At 42.4% G+C, this 27,040-nt stretch overlaps 1 protein-coding gene across 2 annotated transcripts; it reads left to right on the plus strand.

Moving 5' to 3' along the window:
* On the plus strand, positions 1–25,277 carry ZNF800 (zinc finger protein 800). 2 transcript variants are annotated; one of them, XM_083399600.1, is made up of 5 exons: positions 1–564; positions 5,279–5,389; positions 7,413–7,508; positions 18,041–18,184; positions 20,338–25,277. In XM_083399600.1, exons 2-5 carry the CDS (start codon positions 5,329–5,331, stop codon positions 22,437–22,439), a joined length of 2,403 nt encoding a protein of 800 aa, XP_083255726.1. In that variant the 5' UTR covers positions 1–564; positions 5,279–5,328; the 3' UTR covers positions 22,440–25,277. The 2 variants fall into 2 exon arrangements, with proteins under 2 accessions (XP_083255726.1, XP_083255727.1); XM_083399601.1 differs by having other exon boundaries at positions 153–564; positions 5,282–5,389.
* Positions 25,278–27,040: the final 1,763 nt, after the last annotated feature.

A 27,040-nucleotide genomic window follows, 5' to 3' on the forward strand; every position in this document is an offset into this window, starting at 1 on the left:
CGGGCGGGAACCCCGCGGAGCACAACAGCCACCTGCGCGCTCGGGGCTCTTGTGGGAGGAGAGCGCGAGCGGGAGAGAGGAGCGAGGAGGCTGGGAAGGGGGCGGAGAGGAGGGAAAAAGCCGGGTGCGGCGCATGCGCCGTGCGCTGCCCCGGGCCTGCCGCGGCCGCAGTCACTTCCTGCCCTTGCGCCCATCCGGCTCCGGGGTCGCGTCGCGGGGCCGCTTGGGCGGGACAGGCGACGGCGAGTTCGCGTCGGGGCGCGGCGACAACAGCGCGCTGCCCTTCCCCGCCGGGCCCCGCATCGTCGGCGGTGGCAGGGTCCCCCGCGCCCGCCTCCGCGGAGCCTCCTCTCCGGGCGCCCTGCTCGCTGTCACCTGCTGCCTGCGCCTCCTCGGAGAAGCCCAGGGGCTCCTTCTTCCTTCCTCCCTCTCCGCCTCCCGCGCGCGTCCCGCCGGCCGGTGGCGGGCAGGCGAAGAGGGGCTTCGCCCAGCCGCTGCCCGCCCGGCAGGCACCCCACGCGCCTCGCTCGGGCCGGGCTGGCGTCTCCCGCAGGAGCCTTTCCCGTAAGTGTGGCCGCCGCTGAAACTCGCCTCTCCGCCTTCCCTCCGTCGCGGGCACCCTCGCCCGCCGCGGAAAACACGGAGGAGATGCGTGTTGGTTGGTTTGGTTTGGCTGGCGTGTGTGGGTATACGCGCGCGTGCCCGCCCCCTCCCCTCGCGCGCCGATGCTGGGTTGTGTGAAGCGGGCGACCCGTGTGACAGGTGGCCCCGGAAGAGCGCGCGAGGAATTGGTAACCTGGGAGGAGGTGATGTGTTCGGGGGAGAGGGAACTTGTGTGGAGAGGGATGAGTGCCAGAGAGGGAGAGGGGTGTGTGTGTGTGTGTGTGTGTGTGTTTGGGAATGTGGGTTCTGTATTGGAATGCTTGTTGTTGTTTTGTTCCTGCATCGCTGATGGAAAGGCTAGTGATGGGGTGGGTTGCCAGGTTGTAATGATTGGCATGGTCTTGGTTGGCATTCCTGTGTGTGGCATGGATCAGCCCAGCACCAGATTTAGGGCAGTGTTGGGCAGTTCCACATCACAGGGCGCTGAGCCGAAGGATGGTGATGATAATATCTTATATTTATGTGGGTATATTTATGTGGGTACCTACTGAGAAGATCGGTTAAAAAGCAACCATGCCAAATTGAGTTATTGCCAATTTTAAAAAACATATTTATTGAAAGTTCAAAAAGTACATGATTATATGTACACTAAACGTTGTGAGATGTAAGTAAATGAGAGAAAAGGAAAAAGAGAAACAGAACCTGGGTAGAAGGGAAAATAAAGGTGGGGAGGGGGAAAACCCCAGTATTCTTACAAATCCTGTAATAGGTTAGGATTTGGTGAAGTACAATAACAACCCCCTCCCCCCTTTATGAATTATTGTCAAATTAACATTTGGGGTGTGTGTGCCAAATTTCGTCCTCACTCACAGTGCCATATTACCCAGGGGCAAAACTAGGCGTTACTTCACAAGGGTCAAAGACCCAGTTTGGCACTGCCCCTCACGCACATTTGTGGGTGCTGGTGTTTGAAACTCCCACTGTTCCAGGCGCGTTTTGCGACAGGAAATTTTACTAACGCGAGCAGTTTTTGAGCTCTGGGCGCAGTACTGCGCCTAAGATTTCAGATTAAAACTGTGGAGTGGAAGGAAAGGAGGACCTTTTTCAGCCTCCCCACTTCCAGCTACTCTCTGAAGACTGGAGAAGAAATCCAGAATATTAGGGGGGTAGGCAGGGAAATGACTAGACCATGTGAAAAATGAACATAATATTTTAGCTGCTGTTCATTCATTTTCAACTTTGTATTGTTAGGTTTAAGGTGCCGTTTAGCTCCTAGCTTTCACATCTCAGTTTCTAACACTGCCGTGCAAACACACACACACACACACACACACACACACACACAGGCTGGGAGCCTCAGTGGCATCCCTCTAGGCTTCACCCAGGGCAAAAAACTTGGCTAGCTCTTGCATAGCTACGGCACTGTATTACCAAAGTCCGCCCCTGGATAGTCATGACTTTTCGCAAGGGGACACTCTGAGGATTTGGCCAAGGATAGTGGGCCAGTGCATTGTCCCCCATCTGCCAGGCTGCAACATCTCTTGCCATAGGGCCAACAGATTGATCCTACATATCCTCCAGCAACAGGACATTTACCCGGTGCAGCAATGCTGACTTCTGTGGCGCTGATCTCCTTTACATCATCACATGTTTGAAGCTACGTGCACAGGACACGTCTTATTTTGGTTTATATTTGACAACTGGAGGACAAGGGAGTGCCTAGCTTGGGAATAGGTTTGGATCAAGTTCTTGATCCCTCATTTATGGTAAATGTGAGATTGGGGGGGTTGGGAGGGTGTGGAACTGCATGGTTTGACTTGTCAGGTAAGAAGGGACTGTTTTTGACTCCTCAGTTGCAGTAGACTGTATGTGGTCATTGATTCCTGGCAATAAAAATAGGTTTGTTATCTACCTATGACGTTTATATACTGCTTAATTATTTCCATTTATAAGCAGTGTGCATAAAAATAGTCCACAGAAAGTGAGACAACAAAATGGGTTCTGTAGATAGTTCTAAAATTGTCTCGCTTACGTTGTTAAGGGAGTGTTTTGCTGCATATATAGAGAGGAAGGGAGACAGGAGGTGCCAAGAGGTAGGATGACTTTTTTGGTGGAGATATTTGTGCAGAGAAATGTGCATTTTCAAATATAGTAGTGTTTGCCAACAATTAAACACATTTTCCAGCCCATGGGGAAGCAACAGGTGCTGGTGAAAAGTGATAGAACTAGTATTCTGGGATGTCGTGTTACCTTGACTGGGTACATTTGACATATTACATGTTATAATGCATATCTGGTTTAAGGAGCTGTTTGGTGCCTAGCTGATATATTTAAGTTTCTAACACTGGTCCACATGCACTGTATATAGACTTAGAGATGAGATAGTCTTCGTCAAGGACACAAAGCTTGATCATTTATTTAGATGCTGGTGCTGCAATCTACATATCTGTTTTTGGGGGTGAGTCCCATTGTGGGGGGGAAAGAGACTTATCATTGAGTAAACATGCTTGGATTGAGTTGTGTGTAGATCTTGCCATGATTCGTCTTCTTTGGTGAGCACTAGGAGCCGAGTAAGATTGTCTTCCATGAATATGGTCTCAGTAGTGTGTCCGTAGGTGACTGTGGAGGCCAATTCTGGATCCACACATCCTTCCACAGTGGGGACATAGGTTTCCAGGCAGGAGTTGATGACGATGAGGATTTGCCAAGCATGCCTTCCTCTTAGTACATTTCTCCCTTTCATTTTGAGTTTGAGTGTCTTCAAACTCCATGACGCCTTTAGCAGAGGCCAGTTGGAGCGCTCGCAGGCCAGTGTTTTCCAGTTGTCGGTGTTTATACTGCATTTTTAAAAGATTTGCCTTGCGAGCATCTTTGAACCTATTGTTCATCGACATTACGCTTTCCATTGTTATGTTGGGAATAGAGTAAGAGCTGGTATAACTGGACAACATAGTACCAGTACTTTTCCTTTGAATGGAAAGTAAATGTGTTAAGGCATGGCCTGCAATGGTTACTCCCGAAGGAGCTCTTGTGGTTCACGATTATTAAACCAATTTATAGACCGCTTCAAAACATAAAGCCATCAATGTGGCGTGTGTACACGTAGAAACAGAATTAAATGTTAGGCTGTTACGAAGGAGCAAGCATCATATACTTTATCTGCAAACTCCTTCAGTTGCAGCATGAGGGAACCTGCCCAAAATTCTGCAGTTCTATGTATGTAGCCTCAAAAATGTGTGAGGCTGCAAAGGAGATTGGTGGCTTAGAAGTTGGCAATGATGTGATGCATGTCATTTGAAATCTGTATTGGAGGATATTTAGGAACAAGTTGCATATAAAATACTGGATTGGTAAAGGCACTCCATAAGCTCGTAGATACGCTTTACTCTAGTGTATTTCTGAAGTTTTTTAAACTCACTGCTGTTCCCGCCTCTCCTGTTTTGATTGGATGCTGGTGGAGTGCTGAAAACCACAAACAGCCCTTTTTTTTGAGTAGGCCATCATCTGTCCATCATTCCGATAAATAAAATCCTTTCTGAATGTCAGTTTGCATTACAAAATGTTTGTAAATAGAGCTGAGCGAAACTGTTATTTCGGTTACTCGGATGTGCATTTTATAGGTTTCTAACGCTCGGCTGAAAGAATCCAGGAGAATTATTCTCCCTTTTGGATTAAAATCCAAGTCAAGACAATAATTGCTGTTCCAGCGCCCTTTCCCAGCTGGAAAGTAGCAAATAGCCATGGGGGAAAGAGAAGAAAAGAGATTCCCGAAAAGAGTTCCAGCAGTGCTTTTCAGGAAAGCTACATTTCCCAGAGACTGGTGCACTGGAGAAACTTTCCTCCTTTACACATCCCATAGTTATTTGCTGTTCTTGAAGCAGTATAACTGGCTAACCAGCCAGGTAACTACGTATATGCCCTGCTTCATCACAGGGTGGTTCAAACATAATGGGGGGTTAGAGAGAAGGAATAAGCAGTGGCGTAGCGTGGGGGGTACAGGGGGGGCCGGCCGCACCGGGCGCAACATCTGGGGGGGGGGGCGCGCTCGCACTCGCAGCTCTCTGCCCCTACCTGGCTCACTCACTCTCTCTCACTGCAGTGCTGGCTGTGCGAATCCGATCCGAGCCGCCGGGTCGCCGCCCACTGTGGAGGGGAGGGTGCCAGGCGTGCGGTGCGGTGCGGAGAGAGAGCGATGGACTATCTGGGGGAGGGAGAGTGCAGCGGGGGGGGGGGCGCAAATTACTTGCCTTGCCCCAGGTGCTGACAACCCATGCTACGCCACTGGGAATAAGTAGGGTTGGGGATTGAGGTGGGACAAAATGTATTTGGGGGTTTACAGAGCTTAGATCAGCTAATTTGAATTAGCGCTGAAAAGGAGTGAAGAACTTTCCTGATTTGGGAGGGAATGACTTGCCTCTTTTCCAAGCCCGTTTGATGCAACTTAAGCTGCCTCTGATTGCAATAGCTATTTCTAAAACAAAATTTATCCATGTATCCGTGTCGTAACAATGGTGGAGTTAAGAAGATTTCGTTTTTTTCATATGTGGAATTGTTCTTTGTATACATGTTCAATATTTACCGCTCGTTCTTAGATCAGTGGTTTTTACAGGGAAGTCATGTAACACTGCAGAACCTTATTTTCCTTGGTAAATGATAGAAAATTTGCTTATTTTAGCAGAAACGAGCTACTAGATGTAGAAGGAAAGTAGGGCGTTGATGTAGAAAATGCCTCTAAGGGACAAGTGTTGTCAGACTGACCACCATCACCATGGCTGCTGTGAACCAGGTAATAGTGCTTTAGTAATCTACCTTCCTTAAAAAAGAAATAAATAAATGCAGTAAGACGCTGTTGGGAAAAGATAGCCTATATTATGCTGCTGTAATGGAATTAGGACATCTTCAAATATTGTTGTATTGCCAGAATTTTTAAAATGGTTGGGTTTTGATGGAGAACTTCTTAAATCTGTGTTTCCTTTTTGTAGACTGGGTTGAGGGAGAAGGTAGGGAATAAACATTTTTGGAAACTATGTTTCCAAGGCCTGCAAAACAAAATTTATTCAGCGTACAAATAGCTTGATATAAATATATACAAATACAAATGATGTTGGCACGTTGCTGTAATAACCACATGAGCTTAAAAAAATGGCTTGTAACCTAAAACACTTGGAACGAGAAAATGAAGAGAGATATACACATTAGTAGGTGCTTCAACTTAAGATAGGATACCTACTAACCTACTTACCTGAGCTTGAGAAGGCATGTATAAAAACATTTTAATTGACTAAATATGCACAGCCACATAAATAGAGGTCTGCTTCTGTGTGTATTTAAGAAATACAAGTGCAGATGGCAAGTACCAACTTAAGATGGAGAAAAGTGTGTTCCCCCTTTTCTCACATAGTTGGAGTGTCTTTTTAAATTGATCCTAGGTATAATGCATATAGGGACGTGGGTGGCGCTGTGGGTTAAACCACAGAGCCTAGGACTTGCCGATCAGAAGGTTGGCGGTCAGTCCCTGCTCCGGCCAACCTAGCAGTTCGAAAGCACGTCAAAGTGCAAGTAGATAAATAGGTACCACTCTGGCGGGAAGGTAAACGGCGTTTCCGTGCGCTGCTGTGGTTCGCCAGAAGCGGCTTAGTCATGCTGGCCACATGACCCGGAAGCTGTACGCCGGCACCCTCGGCCAATAAAGCGAGATGAGCGCTGCAACCCCAGAGTCGGCCATGACTGGACCTAATGGTCAGGGGTCCCTTTACCTTTACTATAATGCATATACTGTATGTATCATCTAAAAACAAAGGGTTTTATCCTATTAAGTCACACTTGGAGTAAACTTTTGAAATAAATGGATTTTAATAATTTAAGCTCATTAATATCAACTCATGACTTAAGTGGGTACAACCCAAAGAAAGTAAGTTGCTTCAGAATAGGGTTGTTACCTATATAGAATTAATTGATCAGATGATTACTTGACTATACCGTCTATGGCTAATCATCTCCGATTTCTTTAATCGGGTGACATGTCTGTTAGGAATCTTTACAAATAAAAAGCTGTGATTGAAATAAATGTTCTTGCAAAGATGCTCAGTTGCGTCTTGACTGACTCAACAGAGTTAACAAACACTATCATAATTCATTCCTTAAATTAAGATTAATGCAACTGAGTAGCAAACATAATCCTAATATGAATGTAGGTACATGAGCGTAGGAATTTCTAGACGACATTGGTAAAACCTTATGGCAATTATTTCTAGCGATGACGTGTATTCTATCTTTCAGAAATGTTATTTGCCATTTCTAGTACTAACTGCTTTCTAGATAAGCTGTAAATATATACAGTGCAACCTTATTCCCGAATGCCTCCATTGTCGTACGTTTCGGTTCTCAAACGCCGAAAACCCAGAAGTAAATGCTTCCGTTTTCAAAGGTTTTTTGGAACCTGAACGTGCGACGCGGTTTCCACTGAGGGCAAGAAGCTCTTGCAACCAATGGGAAGTCGCGCCTCGGTTTTCGAACGTTTCGGAAGCTGAACGGGCTTCCAGAATGGAGTTCGTTTGAGAACCTAGGTTCCACTGTATCTCTATTTGTGTGTGAATATGCTTTTTTGAGCTTAACTGAGACAGTCACAGACATTACAGTTGTTTTGGAAATAGCAATAAAAAACCTACATATTTGTCATTTTTGATGTCCAGACTATATTGCAATGTTTTAACAGAAATTTAATAGAACAGCCTCAGTGCACATAACATTTATGTGTGGACATGTACCCTAAGCTCTTTTATTTACTATTTATTGTGACTATTTTGTAGTGCATATACTGGAACCTGGAGATCATCCTTTATTGCAGCAGCCTCTTCAGACATCAAAATCCGGCATTCAGCAAATTATTGAATGTTTTCGATCAGGTATGAGTAGGTTCTTTTCTATATATTATTTTGCCTTGAAGGTTTGGAATGCTTGAGTGGTGGCATAAATAACATCTAATGAACAATCTAAAATCATTATTTCACATTTTAAGAAAAATGGCGCTCTTGGATTTTGATGGATTTGATTTTAGGTTGTATCCAACATTTGTCATATTCACAGTAGAACCACTGGGTTGTAACCAACAAAATAATTGCACATGCAAGCCTACTTCCGCAGGTAATATGGAACCTCTTCTCTCCCTCCTCCAAAATCTGCTCTGGGGGTTCCCCCCAAACTCTGGAGCAGTTTTAGGGGTGAAGGTGGAAGGAGAAAAAAGTAAAGTTCTCTTGTGCCCATGCAAATTAGTTCATGTTCACACTGATATCCTTGGATACAACCCACTGAAATTACAGTGGCACCTCGGGTTACATACGCTTCAGGTTACATATGCTTCAGGTTATATACGCTTCAGGTTACAAACTACGCTAACCCAGAAATAGTGCTTCAGGTTAAGAACTTTGCTTCAGGATAAGAACAGAAATCGTGCTCCGGCGGCGTGGTGGCAGCAGGAGGCCCCATTAGCTAAAATGGTGCTTCAGGTTAAGAACAGTTTCAGGTTAAGAATGGACCTCCGGAACGAATTAAGTACTTAACCCGAGGTACCACTGTAATGCACATGACTAACTTCAGTCCATTAATTTTGGTGGGTTGGCACTGAGGAAAGTTCAGCTGGATGCTAACCATTGTTTTAAGAATTGCTTGTTTTAATTATTGTATTGATATTTGATTATAAGTATGCCACCCTGGGTTCCTATTTTAAGATGAGGACTTGGAGAATTTCTAAATGAATAAATAGGTCTAACCAAGATTCACCGACTCTACTATTCTATTACCAACAGTAAGAAGTCAGTCAGATGCTTCTGGTACTCCCTGGCCTTTGCTGGTGTCCTGCGGTGAATGTTGATCAGACAGGGTGTTATTGTTGTTGTTTCAGCTTTTTAAATGTTCTTCTGTTGTAATGTTCTTTGGTTGTACAGTCGTACCTTGGTTTTTAAACAGCTTAGTTCTCGAACGTTTTGGCTCCCGAATGCCACAGACCCAGAAGTGACTGTTCCGGTTTGCCAACTATTTTTGGAAGCCAAACATCCGACGGGGCTTCCACGGCTTGTGATTGGCTGTAGGAGCTTCCTGCAGCCAATCAGAATCCGCACTTTGGTTTCTGAACGTTTTGTAAATCAAACGGTCTTCGTTCGAATTCCAAGGTACGACCTTACTGTATACATCATAGCTGAGACTGTAGCGTTTCAAATTTTGAAAACCCCTTTGGGAAAATGTTCACCACAAATTATATATTTACAATAGCAGTGCAGATCTGAGATATGCAGTAAAGTTTTTTTTATATCATGGCTTTTGCTGGCAATGGGTGACAGCTGTTATGAGATAAAAATGATGTTTGATTGTTTATTTTACTGTATAATAATTACGTATGATATTGTTATTGACTGCCTTGAGATGCCCGTATAAGAAGCGTAAACAGTCATACCTCAGATTAAATGTGCTTCAGATTGAGCGTTTTCAAGTTACTCTCCACGGCGACCCGAAAGTAACGGAGCGCATTACTTCCGGGTTTTGCCACTCGCGCATGTGCAGACGCTCAAAATGACGTCATGCGCATCTGTGGAAGCGGCAAAATGTGATACGCGCAGTCGCGTCTTATGTTCTACTCAGGATGCGAACGGGGCTCCGGAACTGATCCCATTCGCATCCAGAGGTACCACTGTAAATATTTTAATAAAATATAAATAAATAAATTTAGGTACAGAAAACTGGTAACTGTAAATCTACTCTAACCTTAATCTTGCCCCTCCGTTTGTAAAATCATCTAAATTAGTGGCTTTTGCCATATCTCGTAATAAATTGCATATGCTTAGTTTGTGTTGTAGGGAAGAAGCATTTCTTTGCCCTGTTTGCAGAAATTTGGAATTTCTCCTTTGTGACCTTAGAAATTTCGGGCTTAGGTTGAATGTCCAATGTGGTCTTGTTGCTTTCTGAAAAAAGGAGTAAAGATTCAAGGTTGGTGTTGTCAAGCAGGACTGTAGTATATTGTTTCTATTTGGATGGTCTTTTCAAGTTAGGATAGCGATTGAATGGATGTGTGTATTGCTAACTACAGTCATTTATGGGAGCGGGTGGCACTGTGGTCTAAACCACTGAGCCTCTTGGGCTTGCTGATCGGAAGGTCGGTGGTTCAAATCCACGTGATGGGGTGAGCTCCCATTGCTCTGTCTCAGCTCCTGCCAACCTAGCAGTCCGAAAGCACGCCAGTGCAAGTAGATAAATAGGTATTGCTGTGGTGGGAAGCTAAACGGCATTTCCATACACTCTGATTTCTGTCACGGTGTTCTGTTGCTCCAGAAGCAGTTTAGTCACACTGGCCACATGACCTGGAAAGCTGTCTGTGGACAAATGATGGCTCCCTCAGCCTGAAAGCGAGATGAGTGCCACAACTCCATAGTTGCCTTTGACTGGACATAATCCTCCAGGGGTCCTTTACCTTTACCTTTAAGGCGTTTTTAAGGTGCTTATTGTTTTATGCTACTTGTATTTCTACCTTTTAGCGTTTTAATTGTTAGCAGTTTTTATCCTTGCTGTTTTGTATTAATTCCTTTCATATGTAAACCTAAGTGATAATTTAGTTGCAAGGCAATATAGAAATACCCAGAATAAAATAATAATACTGTGTTCAAAATGGTTGGTAAGACAGTACTGGACTTCTGTAAGTTTCTATCCAGCCCCTGCTTCCTTCCAGTTAGAATAATTATACTCTACTGTGGAATGGGCCAGGTAATGAAAGCTATAAAGAGGAAGCAGCTATCTATCATCTATCTATCTATCTATCTATCTATCTATCTATCTATCTATCTATCTATCATCTATCTATCTATCATCTATCATCTATCATCTATCTATCATCTAAGTTCAAACATCACTGTTGTGCTAACTATTGTTAAGTACCAAACCATGGGTCAAGCTTCCTAACAGTCAGGCAAACAGTGATTTAGAGCTGTTTTTTCTTCTCATTTTCAGTCTATTAAAAACTTGTGAATTTAGTTGTATCTGGGTTCCAGAAGAGAAGCAGCAGACCATGTTTGGTATCTTAATTCAGACATTAAGCCAAGCTGTGTTTTCTCAAACATGTTTCCTGGCTACTTAGAATCAATTTAGATAACGTAAAACAAGAACAACACAGTTAATCTTTACAGAACATACTTCGGAATGATATCTGAAATAAACCTTAGAAAAAGGAAATACTAGCAGAGTTATTTCTGCTAGTATTTGGAACGGAAATACCAACCCATTTTTCATTTTCATGTTTAGTTTACTTGTTGTATATCATTTTAAAGATAATTTCCCATAGTTTCATGATCTGGCAACAGTTTTTCAAAACTGTTGGCAGTGGACATGTGACAACCAGAATGGAGACATGCAAGATGACACAGAATTTCTCTAATCTTTCCCCCCCCCCCTTCCGCCCCTCTAATTTTCAGTTAAAGACCTCTCCAAGAAAATAGATAATAAATTAATGGCACTTTATTGCATTGATAATTCTGCTTCCTCATTTGGTGAACTGACAATGAATGTTATGTTAGGAACAAAGTCCTGTAAGCTCAGGGCAATAAAGCCTACATTGGTTGAAGATGTTATGTTGGCCACAACAATACCAATTCTCCCTCAACAAATGAAAAGAAAATCTGTACATTTTAACTTTTATCCTCCTCTTTAGGCTTATTAGCAATAGGAAAATGTGAGGAGAAGTTATCTGAAAAGTACTTAATATGCAGCATTTATTGTGACCAGTGTAACACCACAATGTGCAACTTACGTAAAATATGTGTGTAACAACAACAGCAGCAGCAGCAGCAGCAACAATAATAATCTATTAATTATACCCCTCCCATCTGGCTGGGTTTCTCCAGCACCCAACAGAATATTAAAAACATGATAAAACATCAAACATAAAAAACTTCCCTATACAGGGCTGCCTTCAGATGTCTTCTAAAAGTCAGATAGTCTTTGACATCTGGTGGGAGGGTGGGTGCCACTACCAAGAAGGCCCTCTGCCTGGTTCCCCGTAACCTCACTTTTTGCAGGGAGGGAACCGCCAGAAGGCCCTCAGAGCTGGACCTCAGTGTCCGGGAAAAACGATGGGGGTGGAGACGCTCCTTCAGGTATACTGGGCTGAGGCTGTTTAGGGCTTTAAAGGTCAGCACCAACACTTAGAATTGTGCTCGGAAACGTATTGGGAGCCAATGTAGGTCTTTCAGGACCGGTGTTATAGGGTCTCGGCGGCCACTCCCAGTCACATGTGTTGTCATGTGCATCATTTATACCTCTTTTTAGGACTGCCATGCTTATTTCCTTGATAACGCAATAATTATTAGGCCTCTTATTTGTATGTGCCATCAGTGTAGGGTATCTTACAGAGTTCTGCAAAAAGTGAAAGATGTCTCCCCTGAAAAACGGAAAGACAAGTCATGGTGGGGGAATCTATTCTACTGTTTCCGGTAGAGTGTACTTCAGTCACCCGTACACATTGCACTGAGCATACTAACACACTTGCACTGCTGTTGTGTAGTACAAGAGAGGCTGATGTTTTCAGTTGGAAAGAGGATGGTAGTAATTTGACTCTGTTTCAGAATCTCCCGTCCTTTTCAGTAAACGTCCGTGCATTGCAAACTCTTATTTTAGTATGAAATATGCAGAAGTGGCTAAAGAACTCCAGGTTTACTTCAGCTAAGTGAGTTGCAAATTGCGCGATTAACATCTTTTAACAAAAATCTCTTGGTCCTAAAGCATAGCTGCCAACCGTCCCTTATTTGGCGGGAAAGTCCCTTATCCCAATGCTGTGTCCCGCTGCTGTCCCTTATTGATGATGTCCCTTAAATTTCCCAAGTTTCAAAGGAAGCAGCTCCTCTCCCTCGCTCCCTGCCGGCCAACTGTGTTGCTTGGCTGCATTGCCCACCCAATAAGGAGTCTAAGAACGACTGGGGGGTGGAGCTTGCATGCCTTGTGCTGATCAAATCAGCTGCGTTGCCTGGGGACTCACCTTTGCTCAGCGCTTCCCAGCGGAGAGGTGACGGTGGTTTCCCTTGCTGCATCCCCTTTGCCAGGTTGCTGCGCTGTGGGAACCACTGCTTGAGGCTTCGTTTTGTCTGCTGGCTGGGCTTTCTGCCTTTGGCTCGGACGGGCTCAGAAGTTGAACATACCTGTGCTTGGAAAATCCCTTATTTTGGCTGCTGATCCCTTATTTTCGAGGCTACTGTTCCCTTATTTTCAAATCTGTAAGATGACAGCTATGTTTTAAAGCCTTGTATGTATTTTCTCAGTTTCCCTTCACACCATTTTCTCACTCCTTACTGGAATAGCATCTGTAGTTATTGCTTCTTCTTGCTTTTGTCTTCATAGCCTCACATATCCTGCTCCCTAGACCTAGTATAGCTCTTTTTAAAAGGAAAGCAACTTCCTGCTTCTTCTCCAATACAATGAGTTCAAAGTGTTTTCTGAACTACCTTAGCCTTGCACAGCCCGCCACTTGGCTTCCCCGTGCCCTATATCCTTGTTCGTTCATCTCTGAACACACCTCCACCCCAGCCTTTTTCTTGTAAGTCTAATTTAAATGGCAAGTCAGCTCCATGGCCTGACATTTCTATGTTCTCGAGTGTTTACTTAGGGCACCGGCGCTGTCAAATAGCAGCAGCAATAATTTATGGGACTACAAATGGCTTTTTTGCTCAGGTGTTTGACATAAGAGAAATAGAAGTGCTTTGAAAAGGAACTCTGAAACTTTTATATAAAAGGGATGCAGTGTGGACCCAAGTTTGTCTTTAGCTTTTAGGATATTTTACCAGGTCACACCTGATCAATCTGGATACCTGATCGTGTGCTAGGCAAATAAACTTTTGAAAATGGAAATAATGTTCCATATACCAAGCATGTTGTTGGGTGATCCCTTCAAACACCGAAATAACAGTTTTGCACAGAATTGCAGCCTCATTCTATTGCCCATTTAGTACCATTCTAACTGTTATATTTGCCTGTGAAAATAGTATAAGTATTATACAGTCGTACTATTATATGATCCTTGCTTTTGAAACCGTAGTTTTTATCAATATACTAGGTAAAATAACTAAGCTGAAAACAAGCATCTTAATCTTTTTTGGTGTGTTTTGTTTTTACTTCCTCATTAATGTCTTCCTAAGGCTTTCTGGGAAGTGGCATTAAAATTAATTCAATAGATGTTTTAATATTAAATAAATTTGTGTTTTGGGGGAAATGGACTTTGATTTTATATAATTTATATCTGAAAGAAATAATGCTAGTGAAAAATATACAATTTTGCAGTATTGGACTAATAAAGGTAAAGGACCCCTGGATGGTTAAGTCCAGTCAAAGGCGACTATGGGGTTGCGGTGCTCATCTCGCTTTCAGGCTGAGGGAGCCGGTGTTTGTCCACAGACAGCTTCCCGGGTCATGTGGCCAGCATGACTAAACCACCTCAGGCACAACGGAACACCGTGACGGAAACCAGAGCGCATGGAAATGCCGTTTACGTTCCTGCTGCAGTGGTACCTGTTTATCTACTTGCACTGGTGTGCTTTAGAAGTGCTAGGTTGGCAGGAGCTGGGACAGAGCAACAGGAGTAATAGGAATAATAGGCTTTTAGTAGCATCAGTTGGATCTCTACACTGATATTGTTTCATGTTGAGAGAGGCATATCCACATTCACACTTTTAAACAGGACTTTACAGCATCTTGAAGTCCAGATTTGGTTAAAAAAAGAGAGAGAAATATATGGATAAGAATACATCATAGAAAGTATCATTCATTATTCAGTAACTAGATGTTGAAGGGTTTGAAATAAATTACTCAAGATTGTTGTTAGTTTGTGTTCAAGGGTCTAACTGATTTCCGTCTGGCCTTGGCCTGTTTTTGAGTCACCCAGTTGGATGATTTATACTGGTATATTTTTAGGGATCGTCTAATTCTTTTCTGATGGGCCTCTAAACAGCTTTAAATACCATCAACAATGGGCTGTCTCTCTGGACCGGGACATTCCAGAGGTTTGGACCCCGAAGGTGGTGTTTGACGATTTCCGTTCCGTCTTATTTGTCTTTGAGGTTCCCATGCTATTTAACATTCTCATGAAGCTGCTGAAAGAAGTCATTTGAGGAGATTTGGAGCAAAGTATTGTCCCATAGTTCTATCCCTTTATTCTACCTGCTCTGGTCGAACTGACTTGGGTTGGGTTGGATAACACGGTCGCTGAAAGAACCAAGTTAGGGGATTTTCCTGAACTTGATGCTAGTTATATTGAGTCTGGTGGCTATGAGTGCCTTTTAGTAGGGCCAAAGCTAGTGAACCAGTCCAAACTATCTAATCTAAATAAAGCAAATCTCCCGTTAAATGTGCTCTCTTTACATCCAGACCATATTCTTATAGTGCACTCTACAGCTGCCTTTATAGATTATTTGGAAACTTCAACTGCTTCAGAATGCAAGCACTGCTTTGCTTAGGGCATTGTTTAGGGCACACCACATGCTGTATCAGGATGGATTTGATTTAAATCAAATCGATTTAAATCATGATTTAAATCACTAGTCAGTAAGATTTGATTTAAATCATTTTTTTAAATAGAAGGACTCATTCTTGCTGGTATAATTTTAATATTTACAACCAGATGAAGTTTTTATTTCTGGAATAATAAATTTTCAGAGTAGTTTTTACAGTTATATAAAAATTTCTGATTTGGTTATACTATTAGAAATGCATAGAGTGATAATTATGAAATTATTGTGAGGTTTAATAAATTGACTGTTTATATTTGGAAAACTTTTCTGCGGTACTTTATTTGAAGGAGAAAAACAATCATTTCCTTAATAACAATTTAACTAAAACAATAACATTATAGCATATGTATCCATGTTGGTTAAACTTTTTTTAAAAAAAACAAAAACAAAAAACGTAGACTGAGTTTTAGCACACATGAAAAATTTAAAACAAATCCTTATTTCCTGATGAATAGACTTTGGAATATAATGTAACTTAAACAGAAAACTATCTTTAGAAAGATTTTTCCTCCAAAAGCATTTTATTTTAAAAATCCAATTTAAATTAAAAAATGATTTAAATTTTAAAAAATCTGATTTTTTAAAATAAAAAAAATCATTGAGTTTTATCCACCCTGTGCTGTACCATTGGTTTTCAGGCTCAGTTTAAAGTACTCATGTTGACCTTTAAAGCCCTAAGCAGGCTGTTTGAGGGACCACTTGTGCCCATACTAAACTGCCCTGGCCTTAAGATTCGCCCCTGAAGGCAGCCCTGTTTAGGGAAGTTTTTAATATTTAATGCTATGCAGTGGTACCTCGGGTTAAGAACTTAATTCGTTCCAGAGGTCCGTTCTTAACCTGAACCTTTTCTTAACCTGAGACACCACTTTAGCTAATGGGGCCTCCTACTTCTGCTGCGCCACCGCCACGTGATTTCTGTTCTCATCCTGAAGCAAAGTTCTTAACCCGAGGTACTATTTCTGGGTTGGTGGAGTCTGTAACCTGAAGCGTCTGTAACCCGAGGTACCACTGTATTGTGTTTTTAATATTCTGTTGGGAGCCGCCCAGAGTGGCTGGGGAAACCCAGCCAGATGGGCAGTGTATAAATAAATAAATTCTTATTCGTATTCTTATTCTTATTCTTATTTGTAAGGTAATAATGAGGCATCTGATCAAAGATCTGTATTTTAAAATAAGCTTAAAAATATATTTGTAGATGCTTGCTCCAAATGCTTGCTCCAAATGCTTGCTCCAAATGCTTGCTCCAGGCCAGGCAGAAACCACCTGGCTGAGAGTCTTTTTGTTTATTCTCCTGACTCCTGAACAAGGGCCCCTCATTGATTTGTTGCAGTACCTCAAAGTTGTAAAAAGGAGCAAAAGCTGGGAACAAAAGGTCATACGAATTACAGAATACAATCCAAGCTGCAAAAACACTAATTAGAGTTGGTAAATATTGCCTCCCATCAAAACATGGTTTAAGATATCCTGAGAAGGTTAAAAGGCAAAGAGCTAAAAGCAACAACAGCTGCTGCCTGGTGAGGAAGAGAAACTGCTCTGAGGTTGTTGTTTTTTTGGGTCACTTTGGAAACAGTTCTTGTTCTTTTGGTCATTTTAGAAACTTGATTTTTAATAAGTTCTTCCCTTCTAAAAATCAATCTATATATATATGTACTGACTTTAATGTGACTTTAATGTAAAAGAATGTAGAAAGTAAGAGATGTTAGATTCTTATGTTAGATTCTTATTTCATTGATGGTGTGTGAGAAGGTGAACCCAAGACCTCTGTTTATATGACAAAATTTGAAACCATGAGCCATCTGTTTTAGCCATTTTCCCCTGTTGCTAGAAGGGCAGAAGAGCAAAGGGCAGAAGAGCAAAGAGCAAAGGGTGATCTGATATTTAAGACGCCTTGTCAAGGCAAATGTAAGAGATTGATAGAAGGAAATATAGCTCTTTGTCTCCCATAAAAGGTAATAGGAAATGGGTGTATCTTTTATGATTGGTTCTAGCAAACAGCCAATAGGAATTTCAACCAGGCTGATTGGACAGAGGCAGCCAAAAGGAGGAGTAAGGAGGTTGGGCTGAGGGAATATAAGTGCTGGTCACCAGGGCTGGGGTGTGCAGAGCTTTTGGTAAATATACCACTGTGCCAATCATTTATTTGTCTGACAAATAAATTATTATTTTAATTTCTCTATTGCTGCGTTGAATATTTCATTCCAGCTAAGCGTTAACCACAAGCAGGGTGCTACAATTAGTGAGTACGACTGCTTCCATAAATCTTCCCAGACAGATTTATGAACAAATGGTGTCCGGCACGTTTCCACTGCTCGCCTCTTCTCGGTCGTAAAACTCCTCAGCAGAGATTAATGCAGCGTCACGTGTGATAAAGGCTTAATTAAAAGACAGCAGATTCTTTCCTTAAAGTCTTTTATTGTTCCGAAAACACAGACAAAAGTCCATCAGAGTTTAGCTGCATCTCTTCCAGCTCTGCTCTTTCCGAGTTGAGCAGCTCAACTAACTGCTTTCGCTTTCACAGAACACACAGAGCATTCCAGATTGCTCACATCACTTCCTGGCAGGTAAACCCTCCCCTTTAGAGCCGAGGCACAGCAGTTTAACTCCTTACTGCCCTCAACATTATTGACCACCATGCAAGCCCTCCACAGCCCAAGGGGCCAAAAACTAAGTACTTAAGGGTTGCTACCCTGTACACACTTACATGCGAGTAAGTCTCATGGAACTCAGTGGGGTAAGTATGGGTAGTAACCATTAGTCTTACTGATGTCTGTGGGAATGATGTTGGCATTTGATTAATTTTCCCATAAACATAATTGAACATTTAAAGTACTTACCTTCACCTGGATCATGCCTCGAATGCACCTAGTAGTAACTTTTTATATGTTTCTTTTTATATGTTTCAGGAACTAAGCAACTTAAACATATTTTGCTGAAAGATGTGGACACTATCTTCGAATGTAAATTGTGCCGCAGCCTCTTCAGAGGACTACCGAATTTAATAACCCACAAGAAGTTCTACTGTCCTCCAAGTCTCCGGATGGATGACAGTAAGTTTTGTTCTCTCAAGTCTCTTGTTCAACGTACAGTCGTACCTTGGAAGGCGAACGGATTCTGTTCCGGAAGTCCGTTCCACTTTCAAAACTTTCGGAAACCAAAATGCAGCTTCTGATTGGCCGTAGGAAGCTCCTGCAGCCAATCGGAAGCTGCGGAAGTCCCGTTGGACGTTTCTCTTCCAAAAATAGTTTGCAAACCGGAACAGTCACTCACGGGTTTGTGGCGTTCGGGAGCCAAAACGTTCGAGAACTAAGCTGTTCGAAAACCAAGGTACAACTGAATCTCTAAACCTAGAATGCAGTATCTGTGTATCACAGTGTGTCTTCATTTTTCTTATTACTGACATAGCACTACTGCATTAATGTGGGCCACAACCAACACTGCAGCTCAGTGGGCATGGCAGACTTTTGTCTGGCCCCCCCCATGAGTCAGTGGGGGCCCATATGGAGCAGGTTTGGAGGGCATGCGGTGGAGGAGAGGAAATGATAGTCCTGTTGTGCCAGCAGAATTCTGCTGGTGCAAGTCTCGAATACAGTCCTGTGTCACCGTGCAGTAACAATGGCAAAAGACAGCGCCGCGCCTAGGACTTGCCGATCGTCAGGTCGGCGGTTCGAATCCCCGCGGTGGGGTGCGCTCCCGTTGCTTGGTCCCAGCACCTGCCAACCTAGCAGTTCGAAAGCACCCCCGGGTGCAAGTAGATAAATAGGGACCGCTTACTAGCGGGAAGGTAAACGGCGTTTCCGTGTACTGCGCTGGCTCGCCAGAGCAGCGATGTCACGCTGGCCACGTGACCCAGAAGTGTCTTCGGACAGCGCTGGCCCCCGGCCTCTTAAGCGAGATGGGCGCTCAACCCCAGAGTCGGACACGACTGGCCCGTACAGGCAGGGGTACCTTTACCTTTACCTTTAACAATATAAAGGAAGACAACACTGGAAAAGTAGAAAAGCAAAAGTTGCAATATGAATATGAGTACAGTGATACCTCGGGTTACCATACGCTTCAGGTTACAGGCGCTTCAGGTCACAGACTCCGCTAACCCAGAAATAGTACCTCTGGTTAAGTACTTTTCTTCAGGATAAGAACAGAAATCGTGCTCTGGCGGTGCGGCGGCAGCAGGAGGCCCCATTAGCTAAAGTGGGGCTTCAGGTTAAGAACAGTTTCAGGTTAAGAACGGACCTCCGGAACGAATTAAGTACTTAACCTGAGGTACCACTGTAGAAGGAGAATCTACCCCGTTGACCCTGACACAAAACTGCACATTTACACTGTATAAGAGAATGCAAGTTTCACAATCCCACCCTTCTCCCCCCTCTTCTTCCCCCAACTCAAACAGTGGTACCTTGGTGGTAATAACAACAACAACAACAACAAAAACAAAAACAACAACGATGATGATAGTAATAATAATAATTTATTATTTATACCCCGCCCATCTGGCTGGGTTTCCCCAGCCACTCTGGGCAGCTTCCAACAGAATATTAAAATACAATAATCTATTAAACATTAAAAGCTTCCCTAAACAGGGCTGCCTTCAGATGTCTTCTGAATGTCAGGCAGTTGTTTATCTCTTTGACATCTGATGGGAGAGCATTCCACAGGGCGGGTGCCACTACCAAGAAGGCCCTCTGCGTGGTTCCCTGTAATTTGGCTTCTCGCAGAGAGGGAACCGCCAGAAGGCTCTCAGAGCTGGATCTCAGTGTCCGGGCAGAACAATGGGGGTGGCTTGCAACCGTTGTGGATTACAACCGTTTTGGATTACAGCCACGTCAAACCCTGAAGTGTGTGTCCCTTTTTTGGATTACAACCCACTTTTTTGGGGGGGGGGGGGGAGGCTCCATTGGTGAAAGCGCGCCTTGTGTTACAACCTGTTTTGGTTTACAACCGGACCTCCAGAATGAATTAACCAAGGTATGAGTAAACCAAGGTATCACTGTACTATATACAACACTTGATGTCTCACATCATATGTAACTAATCCACAACCTGAAAAAAGAGACAATGCACGATGTAAACAAAGAAAATATTTAATAAAAATTATTTTTTTTAAAAAAAGAACACCAACCACCACCGCCCGATTTCTTGTTGGGCGTGACACCTGTGAAATATTATAATGTAAGCATTGTGTTGTTATTTTTTTAATCTACAGACTCTCCTGATGTAAATGATAAGCAGAGCCAAGCCATAAGCGATCTCCTGGAAGCTATGTATCCTAGAGTGGACAAGCAAGACTATATAATCCGTTTGGAACCTATAGAGACAAACCGGAATGCTGTCTTTCAATATGTTTCGAAGGCGGATAGCACAGTTGAGAACATTGAGATGAGTGTCACCTCCGAACCAGCTCCTGTAGCAGAAATGCCAGAACCTACCGCAGAACCTCCTAAATCGGTTCCTAGTCCCTCACAGGAAGAAACGGCAGAGATTCCTGTGGCTGCTGCTGCTAGCAAGGTAATATTGACTCCAGAAGAACCGTCCCTGTCAACAAAGCCTAAGCTGGAACGTGATAAACCAGATTTGGGTCACCAGTTAATTTGCTGCCTCTGTAAAAAAGAATTTCATTCCAGACGCAGTGTACGCCGGCATATTAGAAAAGTACACAAGAAGAAGATGGAAGAACTGAAGAAATTTATTGAAATTAAAAGGCGGCCAAATCAGACATCTGGAAGGGGGCGCAATAAGAACATTCTTGTAACGCTGGGTAGGAGCTGTCCTGTATGCTATAAATCCTTTGCTACAAAAGCCAATGTAAGGAGGCATTTTGATGAAGTTCACAGGGGACTGAGGAGGGATTCCATCACTCCTGACATAGCTACCAAGCCTGGGGAACCTTTGTCCTTGGAATCGGCTAAAAAATCTGTTAAGACCCGAAAACAAAAGTCCCTTAAGGCTGAATACAACTTAACCACCTGCAAATGCCTTTTGTGCAAGAGGAAATACAGTTCGCAGGTAATGCTCAAAAGGCATATGCAGATTGTTCACAAGATCACCCTTTCGGCAAAAAATGCTAAAAGAGAGAAGAAGCCCAATAACGCAGTAAGCACAGAAGTGAAAGAGAAAACGGAACCAGCAGAATCTGCGGAATCAGTGCCTCCCATCATCAGCCCTCCGCAGAATGAAACAAAGGGAACAAATCATTCGAATGAAAGGAAGAATGCATCTTCATCGACTGAGAAAAAGAATGCCTCATCATCCGCCGAACGAAAGAATGCCTCATCATCCGCCGAACGAAAGAATGCATCATCTGCTGAACGAAGGAATGCATCAGCTGCTGAACGGAAGAATGCATCATCCGCTGAACGGAAGAATGCATCGTCTGCTGAACGGAAGAATGCATCATCCGCTGAACGAAAGAATGCATCGTCTGCTGAACGAAAGAATGCATCATCCGCTGAACGAAAGAATGCATCGTCTGCTGAACGGAAGAATGCATCATCCGCTGAACGAAAGAATGTATCAACCGCTGAACGAAAGAATGCATCATCCGCTGAACGAAAGAATGCATCGTCCGCTGAACGAAAGAATGCATCGTCCGCTGAACGAAAGAATGCATCTTCTTCCACTGAAAGGAAGAACGCACCACCCACGAAGAAAAGCAAAGTTAAGCCGAGCTCTGAAAATTCTAAGTCAAGTAATCAGTCCATTGCAAGTGGTCTCCGAAAGCCCAGGAAGCCGAGACTTTCCGTTGGCTTTGACTTTAAAAAGCTTTACTGCAAACTCTGCAAACGCCAATTTACGTCGAAGCAAAATCTAACGAAGCACATCGAGTTGCACACGGATGGAAATAACATTTTTGTGAAATTTTACCGCTGCCCGCTCTGCCCTTACGAAACCCGCCGGAAGCGCGACGTGATCAGACATATAACCGTGGTCCACAAAAAGTCTTCGCGTTACCTTGGCAAGATAACGGCGAGCTTGGAAATCAGAGCGGTGAAAAAGCCCATTGACTGCGTTTTAAACAAGGTGACGAGGAGAGGCGCTCCGAGGGATGAAAGTAAGCAAAATGGTGCAAAGCCGGACGTCACCTCGAACTCGCCAAGCAAGAAGTACGAAGGGGCTGATGTGGGCATTGAAGTGAAAGTCACAAAGAATTTCTCTCTGCACAGATGCAATAAATGCGGGAAAGCGTTTGCCAAAAAGACTTTCCTAGAACATCACAAGAAGACTCATAAGGCAAATGCATCCCATTTGCCCGAAGAAAACAATACAACCAAAGGCAGAAGCACGAGATCTAAAGCTCTTGTCTGCTGAGGAACAACTAGTGCCTTGCAAAACGTTTGCCTGAATTTTCGGCTGGTGTTTCTAGCTCAGACTCTGACGCTGTAGAACATAAAAAGAATATTGCATTTATTCTTTTCAGCCACATATTTATAGGGTTCGATATGAATTTGTCTTTGTTCAAGAAAGTGAACCTAGCACAGTTGTACATGGTCAGTTCCTGAAAGTTTAATAATATTCTGTAACAAGTTGTTTGGGGCATAATGTTTAGCGGTAGGGACCGTAGTTCCAAAGGTTTTTTTAAATTAATTTTGCACTTCGTTGGTACTGACCAGGTAGAGGAAAGCCTTTGATGGGCTTGAAATAGCCTGTTAGTGCTGTGTTTCCCTGTGGTTTTAGTCTGTTAGCAAATATTTCTGGCATACAGAGTTTTGCATAAATGCTAGCATACTTAAGATGAGCATAAATCTAGGGTCTATAGCTCTATATAGCTCTATAGTTTAGAGTCAACACTTTTGCGTTAAAATTCCGTTTCTCTGTTTGACACAAGATGTCCATTCCTCTTAGAGAAACTAAAATCTCAGTTTTTTCCCTGAGCTAGAATTTTGGTACCTGGACCTTTATAGCTAGCATTTTAACCTTAACGTTTGTTTCCACGTACCCTGTTTAGACACCTGCGGGTGGGGATATTGGATATTCTACAGTTCAGTGGCAATTTCACATGACATACAAAACAACAGTCTTAACTAGCTTCAGTTGAAATGTTGTTGGGCAACCAGCCATCAAGGAGAAAATAGTTTGGTGGGTTGTTGTTTTTTTAATTACTACTTTATACAAAAGATTATTAATCTCTAACAGATGTTTATTAAGAGTATATCTATGTTGATAATTCAGATCCAAAGTTCCCATTAGGTGAAGGTATCTTTCCAGAGTTAAACCACTTGTGGATTCTGGTTTTAATGTGAAAAGGTTATATGTAGACAAGCTTCCAGACACTTGGGAGCCACCCTCAGGTTGCTGGGGGGAAGTTGGTGGGTTTTTCGTTTTGTCTTTTAAAGGCTAAATAATAAAGATATGGGTTATTCTTACCAAAACCACAGTCAGCTTATTGGACACAGAAAGTGCTTCTGGCTTTTGTGTGGAAAATGTTCGTGCTGCCTACAAGTAAAGGCCCCTTTTTTTAAGTTGGCTAAATATTATATTGATATATGTATTTCTCCTTAACATGAGATGATGTGTGGTAAAATTTGGAATTAGAACCACTAATATCTTGAAATAGTTCTATGAGAGGAAATATTTTTATAAGCTATTTTCTTAGTAAATGTATTGATTGTTCCTAAAAGGTAACGTCTTGTCTGAGTTTTTCAAGAGCGATTAAACCCCATTAAAAATAGCCCTTTGAATTAATAGCCAGCTTTCTTATTTCATGTGTGCAGTAGTGCTGGTAACAGTAAAATGAACATTTTAAAAGGGAAATTTTGCAAACCATTTTTGAAGACTTATTCTTTTTAAGGACGTTATCAACTTGGAGCATTCGTTCCAGACTTGGCCCTTACTTAATTCTAATTTTGCTGAACAGATTTTACGTCCATTGTGATATACTACTAAGCAAACACTTGTTGTGTGATGTACTTTAAAAATATTTTTTTACAGATGAATGTATATGAGCAGTTTCTTAGCGTAATTTGAATGAACTGCAATTTGAATCGTAATATTTTTTAGCATTGGCGCTAATTTCAATTCATGGTTCAATACTTTTTTGGGAGTATTAAGTTTGACTGTACTGAACTTGCTGCAAAAAAAAAAAAATGTATAGTAATTTTGCATGGTTAGCATATTGGTCAGTCTTTCATATGGAAGTTTACAAGTGACCCACATTCCCCTATTTTAATTGTTGTGTTTTTTTAAAAAGAAGATTATACACAAGCACTTTAATAGATGCAGTTTAAAATTTTAGTTATTTTTTAAAACACAGTACACTAATGTTCATGTGAAGATAGTAGATGGGTTTTGTAGACAATTCATATACAACCGTAGTTCCTTAAATATTGTTTAAACGGAAGATAGTGGAAGGACTTTTTTTCTTTCTTTCTTTCTGCCCACAAGATGTTGAATGACCACTGTAGATGGCACTTGACTTTCACTGTAAAGTTTATGAAATTCTTGCTTCCTATCTTATTTTATAATCGATTCTATAGCAAAACATTAGTATACCTACCATTATGAAATTTTTGGCAGGTTTCTGCGCTTTCTTAATTTTTAGAAAATGTTTAGTGATTTGTGTCAAATTGCCACAGTTTAAAAGATGATGGGTTAGATCCAGAAGACCTGTGAACAGGATCCCACTCACAGGATCCTCCTACTGGAGGAAGGCAGATAAAGCTATTTTCACTGATTCCTCCTTCTCCCGCCTCCAGAGCAGTGTGAGGTGTGGCATGGAGGGCTAGAGAGGAAAGAGGAAGTGGCAAAAACCACCTCGCTTCACCTTCCTCCCGTGGGAGCTTCTGCTGGTTCTTGGTCCCTTCTGTTCACGGAAGGGACTCTCTCTGGATCCAACCCGATGTACAAATGAAGAAATGCCATTTTTAAAATATTGGTCGACTCCCTTGCTTAGGGAATGCCTTGTGTCCATATATACTTTTTTGTATAAAATATATCTAAAAATGTTGATCATAAATAAAAAAAAATATTCTTTTATGGATAGGTAAGTGTTTGGCCTTTTAGTGCTTTGCACTAAAAAAACAAAACTGTGAATGGAAAATAGACTGTAACTGTTGCTGGAAATGTTCTATGTTTGAATACACTTGCTTCTTGGAGAAATGTACTTTATTTGGAAATAAAGCAGACTGGAAGTTATTTGAGGTAAATGTACTCGAATGTTTGTACTTGATTTTATTGAATTTGTGCGTGTTTACAACTCTGAGAATAATATGGGTTATACTAGCCTTTATCTCAGTGCCCAGGTACTCTTGGGGCTAGGGACGCAGGTGGCTCTGTGGTCTAAACCACTGAGCCTCTTGAGCTTGCTGATTGGAAGGTTGGTGGTTCAAATCCCCAAAACAGAGTGAGCTCCCGTTGCTCTGTCCCAGCTCCTGCCAACCTAGCAGTTCAAAAGCACACCAGTTCAAGTAGATAAATAGGTACTGCTGCGGCAGGAAGGTAAATGGCGTTATCATGTGTTCTGGTTTCCGTCACAGTGTCCCGTTGCGCCAGAAGCGGTTTAGTCCTGCTGGCCACATGACCAGGAAAGCTGTATGTGGACAAATTCCGGCTCCCTCGGACTGAAAGCGAGATGAGCACCTTTGACTGGACTTAACCGTCCAGGGGTCCTTTACCTTTTACCTTTTTACTATTGGGTCTGATGGGGAGACAGAAGGTTAGGGGTGCTTGGAGAAGGAGGGGGCGGACTGGATTGCTTGACTGTGCAAGGGAAACGGTCAAAACAGGGTGTTTTTTTAACTTTGATTTGAATAATTGAGTGAGTGAACAGAACTGATTTTTTTGAGCCAAGTAAGTGGTGCTTCTACCTGTAACCTTCAGTAGAAAGCATCCTTCATTGTGGCTTACCACACTTGCTACATCCAGAAAACTCACCTTGACCAACTCAGTTCAGTGGTGGGTTCCTGGGTCAAACTTGCCTTCTCTAAGATACAGCCAAACTCCCACCAACCTAGTCAATGATGACTCCCATGTCCATTTGCTCTTTCACATTCACTGCTTCTTGAACTTCACCTAATCAGTAAAGTTAATAACTGACTTCTCTTGAGGAAACTGCAAGAGAACCATAGACAACCACTTGCATAATGATTGCAGGTAACTAACCTGTTTTCAGCTGGAATGGGCCATGTGTAAAGAGAGCGTTATGGTCCCATCATCTGAGTGTTGATACAGTGATATTTGTGTGTGTGTTCACACTGATGAAAGCCATATAAGCTAGTTTTCTGATCTCAAATGATTGGGCAATCCAGGCCATTGCAGAATGGCAAGTTTTAAAAACAGTTTTCAAGTCTGATAACTGACTTCTGTAAGCTGTTACTAAATTTCCTTCAGGTCGCTTAATCAAGTGTTGACAGAAAGAAATGTTGGGGAAATAAATACATATAAGCAGTGCTTTTTTACTTAAAAAAATGTTTAAGGGTACTCTCATTTTCCTTTAGGGGTATGCGTCGCACCCTCACCCCCCACCCACCCCTGAAAAAAGCACTGCATATAAATACACTAAGAAAATTACAGGTCACATTACAGATTTTTCAGAGCTATCTATGTTGGTGCAATTTAGAATTCCTGGATCTCCAAAGCCAAGTCTGGGACAAGCATTCTTTGATGAGAAGACCCCAGCAGAGATTAAAAATCAGAATACATGGAGCAAAGTAAAGCATGGAAATGTCTGCTGTTAGACCTTTAAAATATGCCATTTCAGGTGAGTTCCAAAGCTTCCTTCTTCACTAGCATAGAAAAAGACCCCGTTTGGTAAGCTAAAAATGGTTTACTTAGAAACTCTCCAAAGGTCAGATTCATGTGCTTTTCCATACAGTGATCAGAAAAAATTGCACAGACAGTAAAACTTAGTGTACTTACAAAGTAGTGCAAGTTCCTAAATTATTGAGTGGCTTGTGGTCTCAGGTGGAGCAACC

This window comes from Podarcis tiliguerta (assembly GCF_965153285.1).
Source record: "Podarcis tiliguerta genome assembly, chromosome: 10".
Lineage (NCBI taxonomy): Eukaryota > Metazoa > Chordata > Lepidosauria > Squamata > Lacertidae > Podarcis > Podarcis tiliguerta.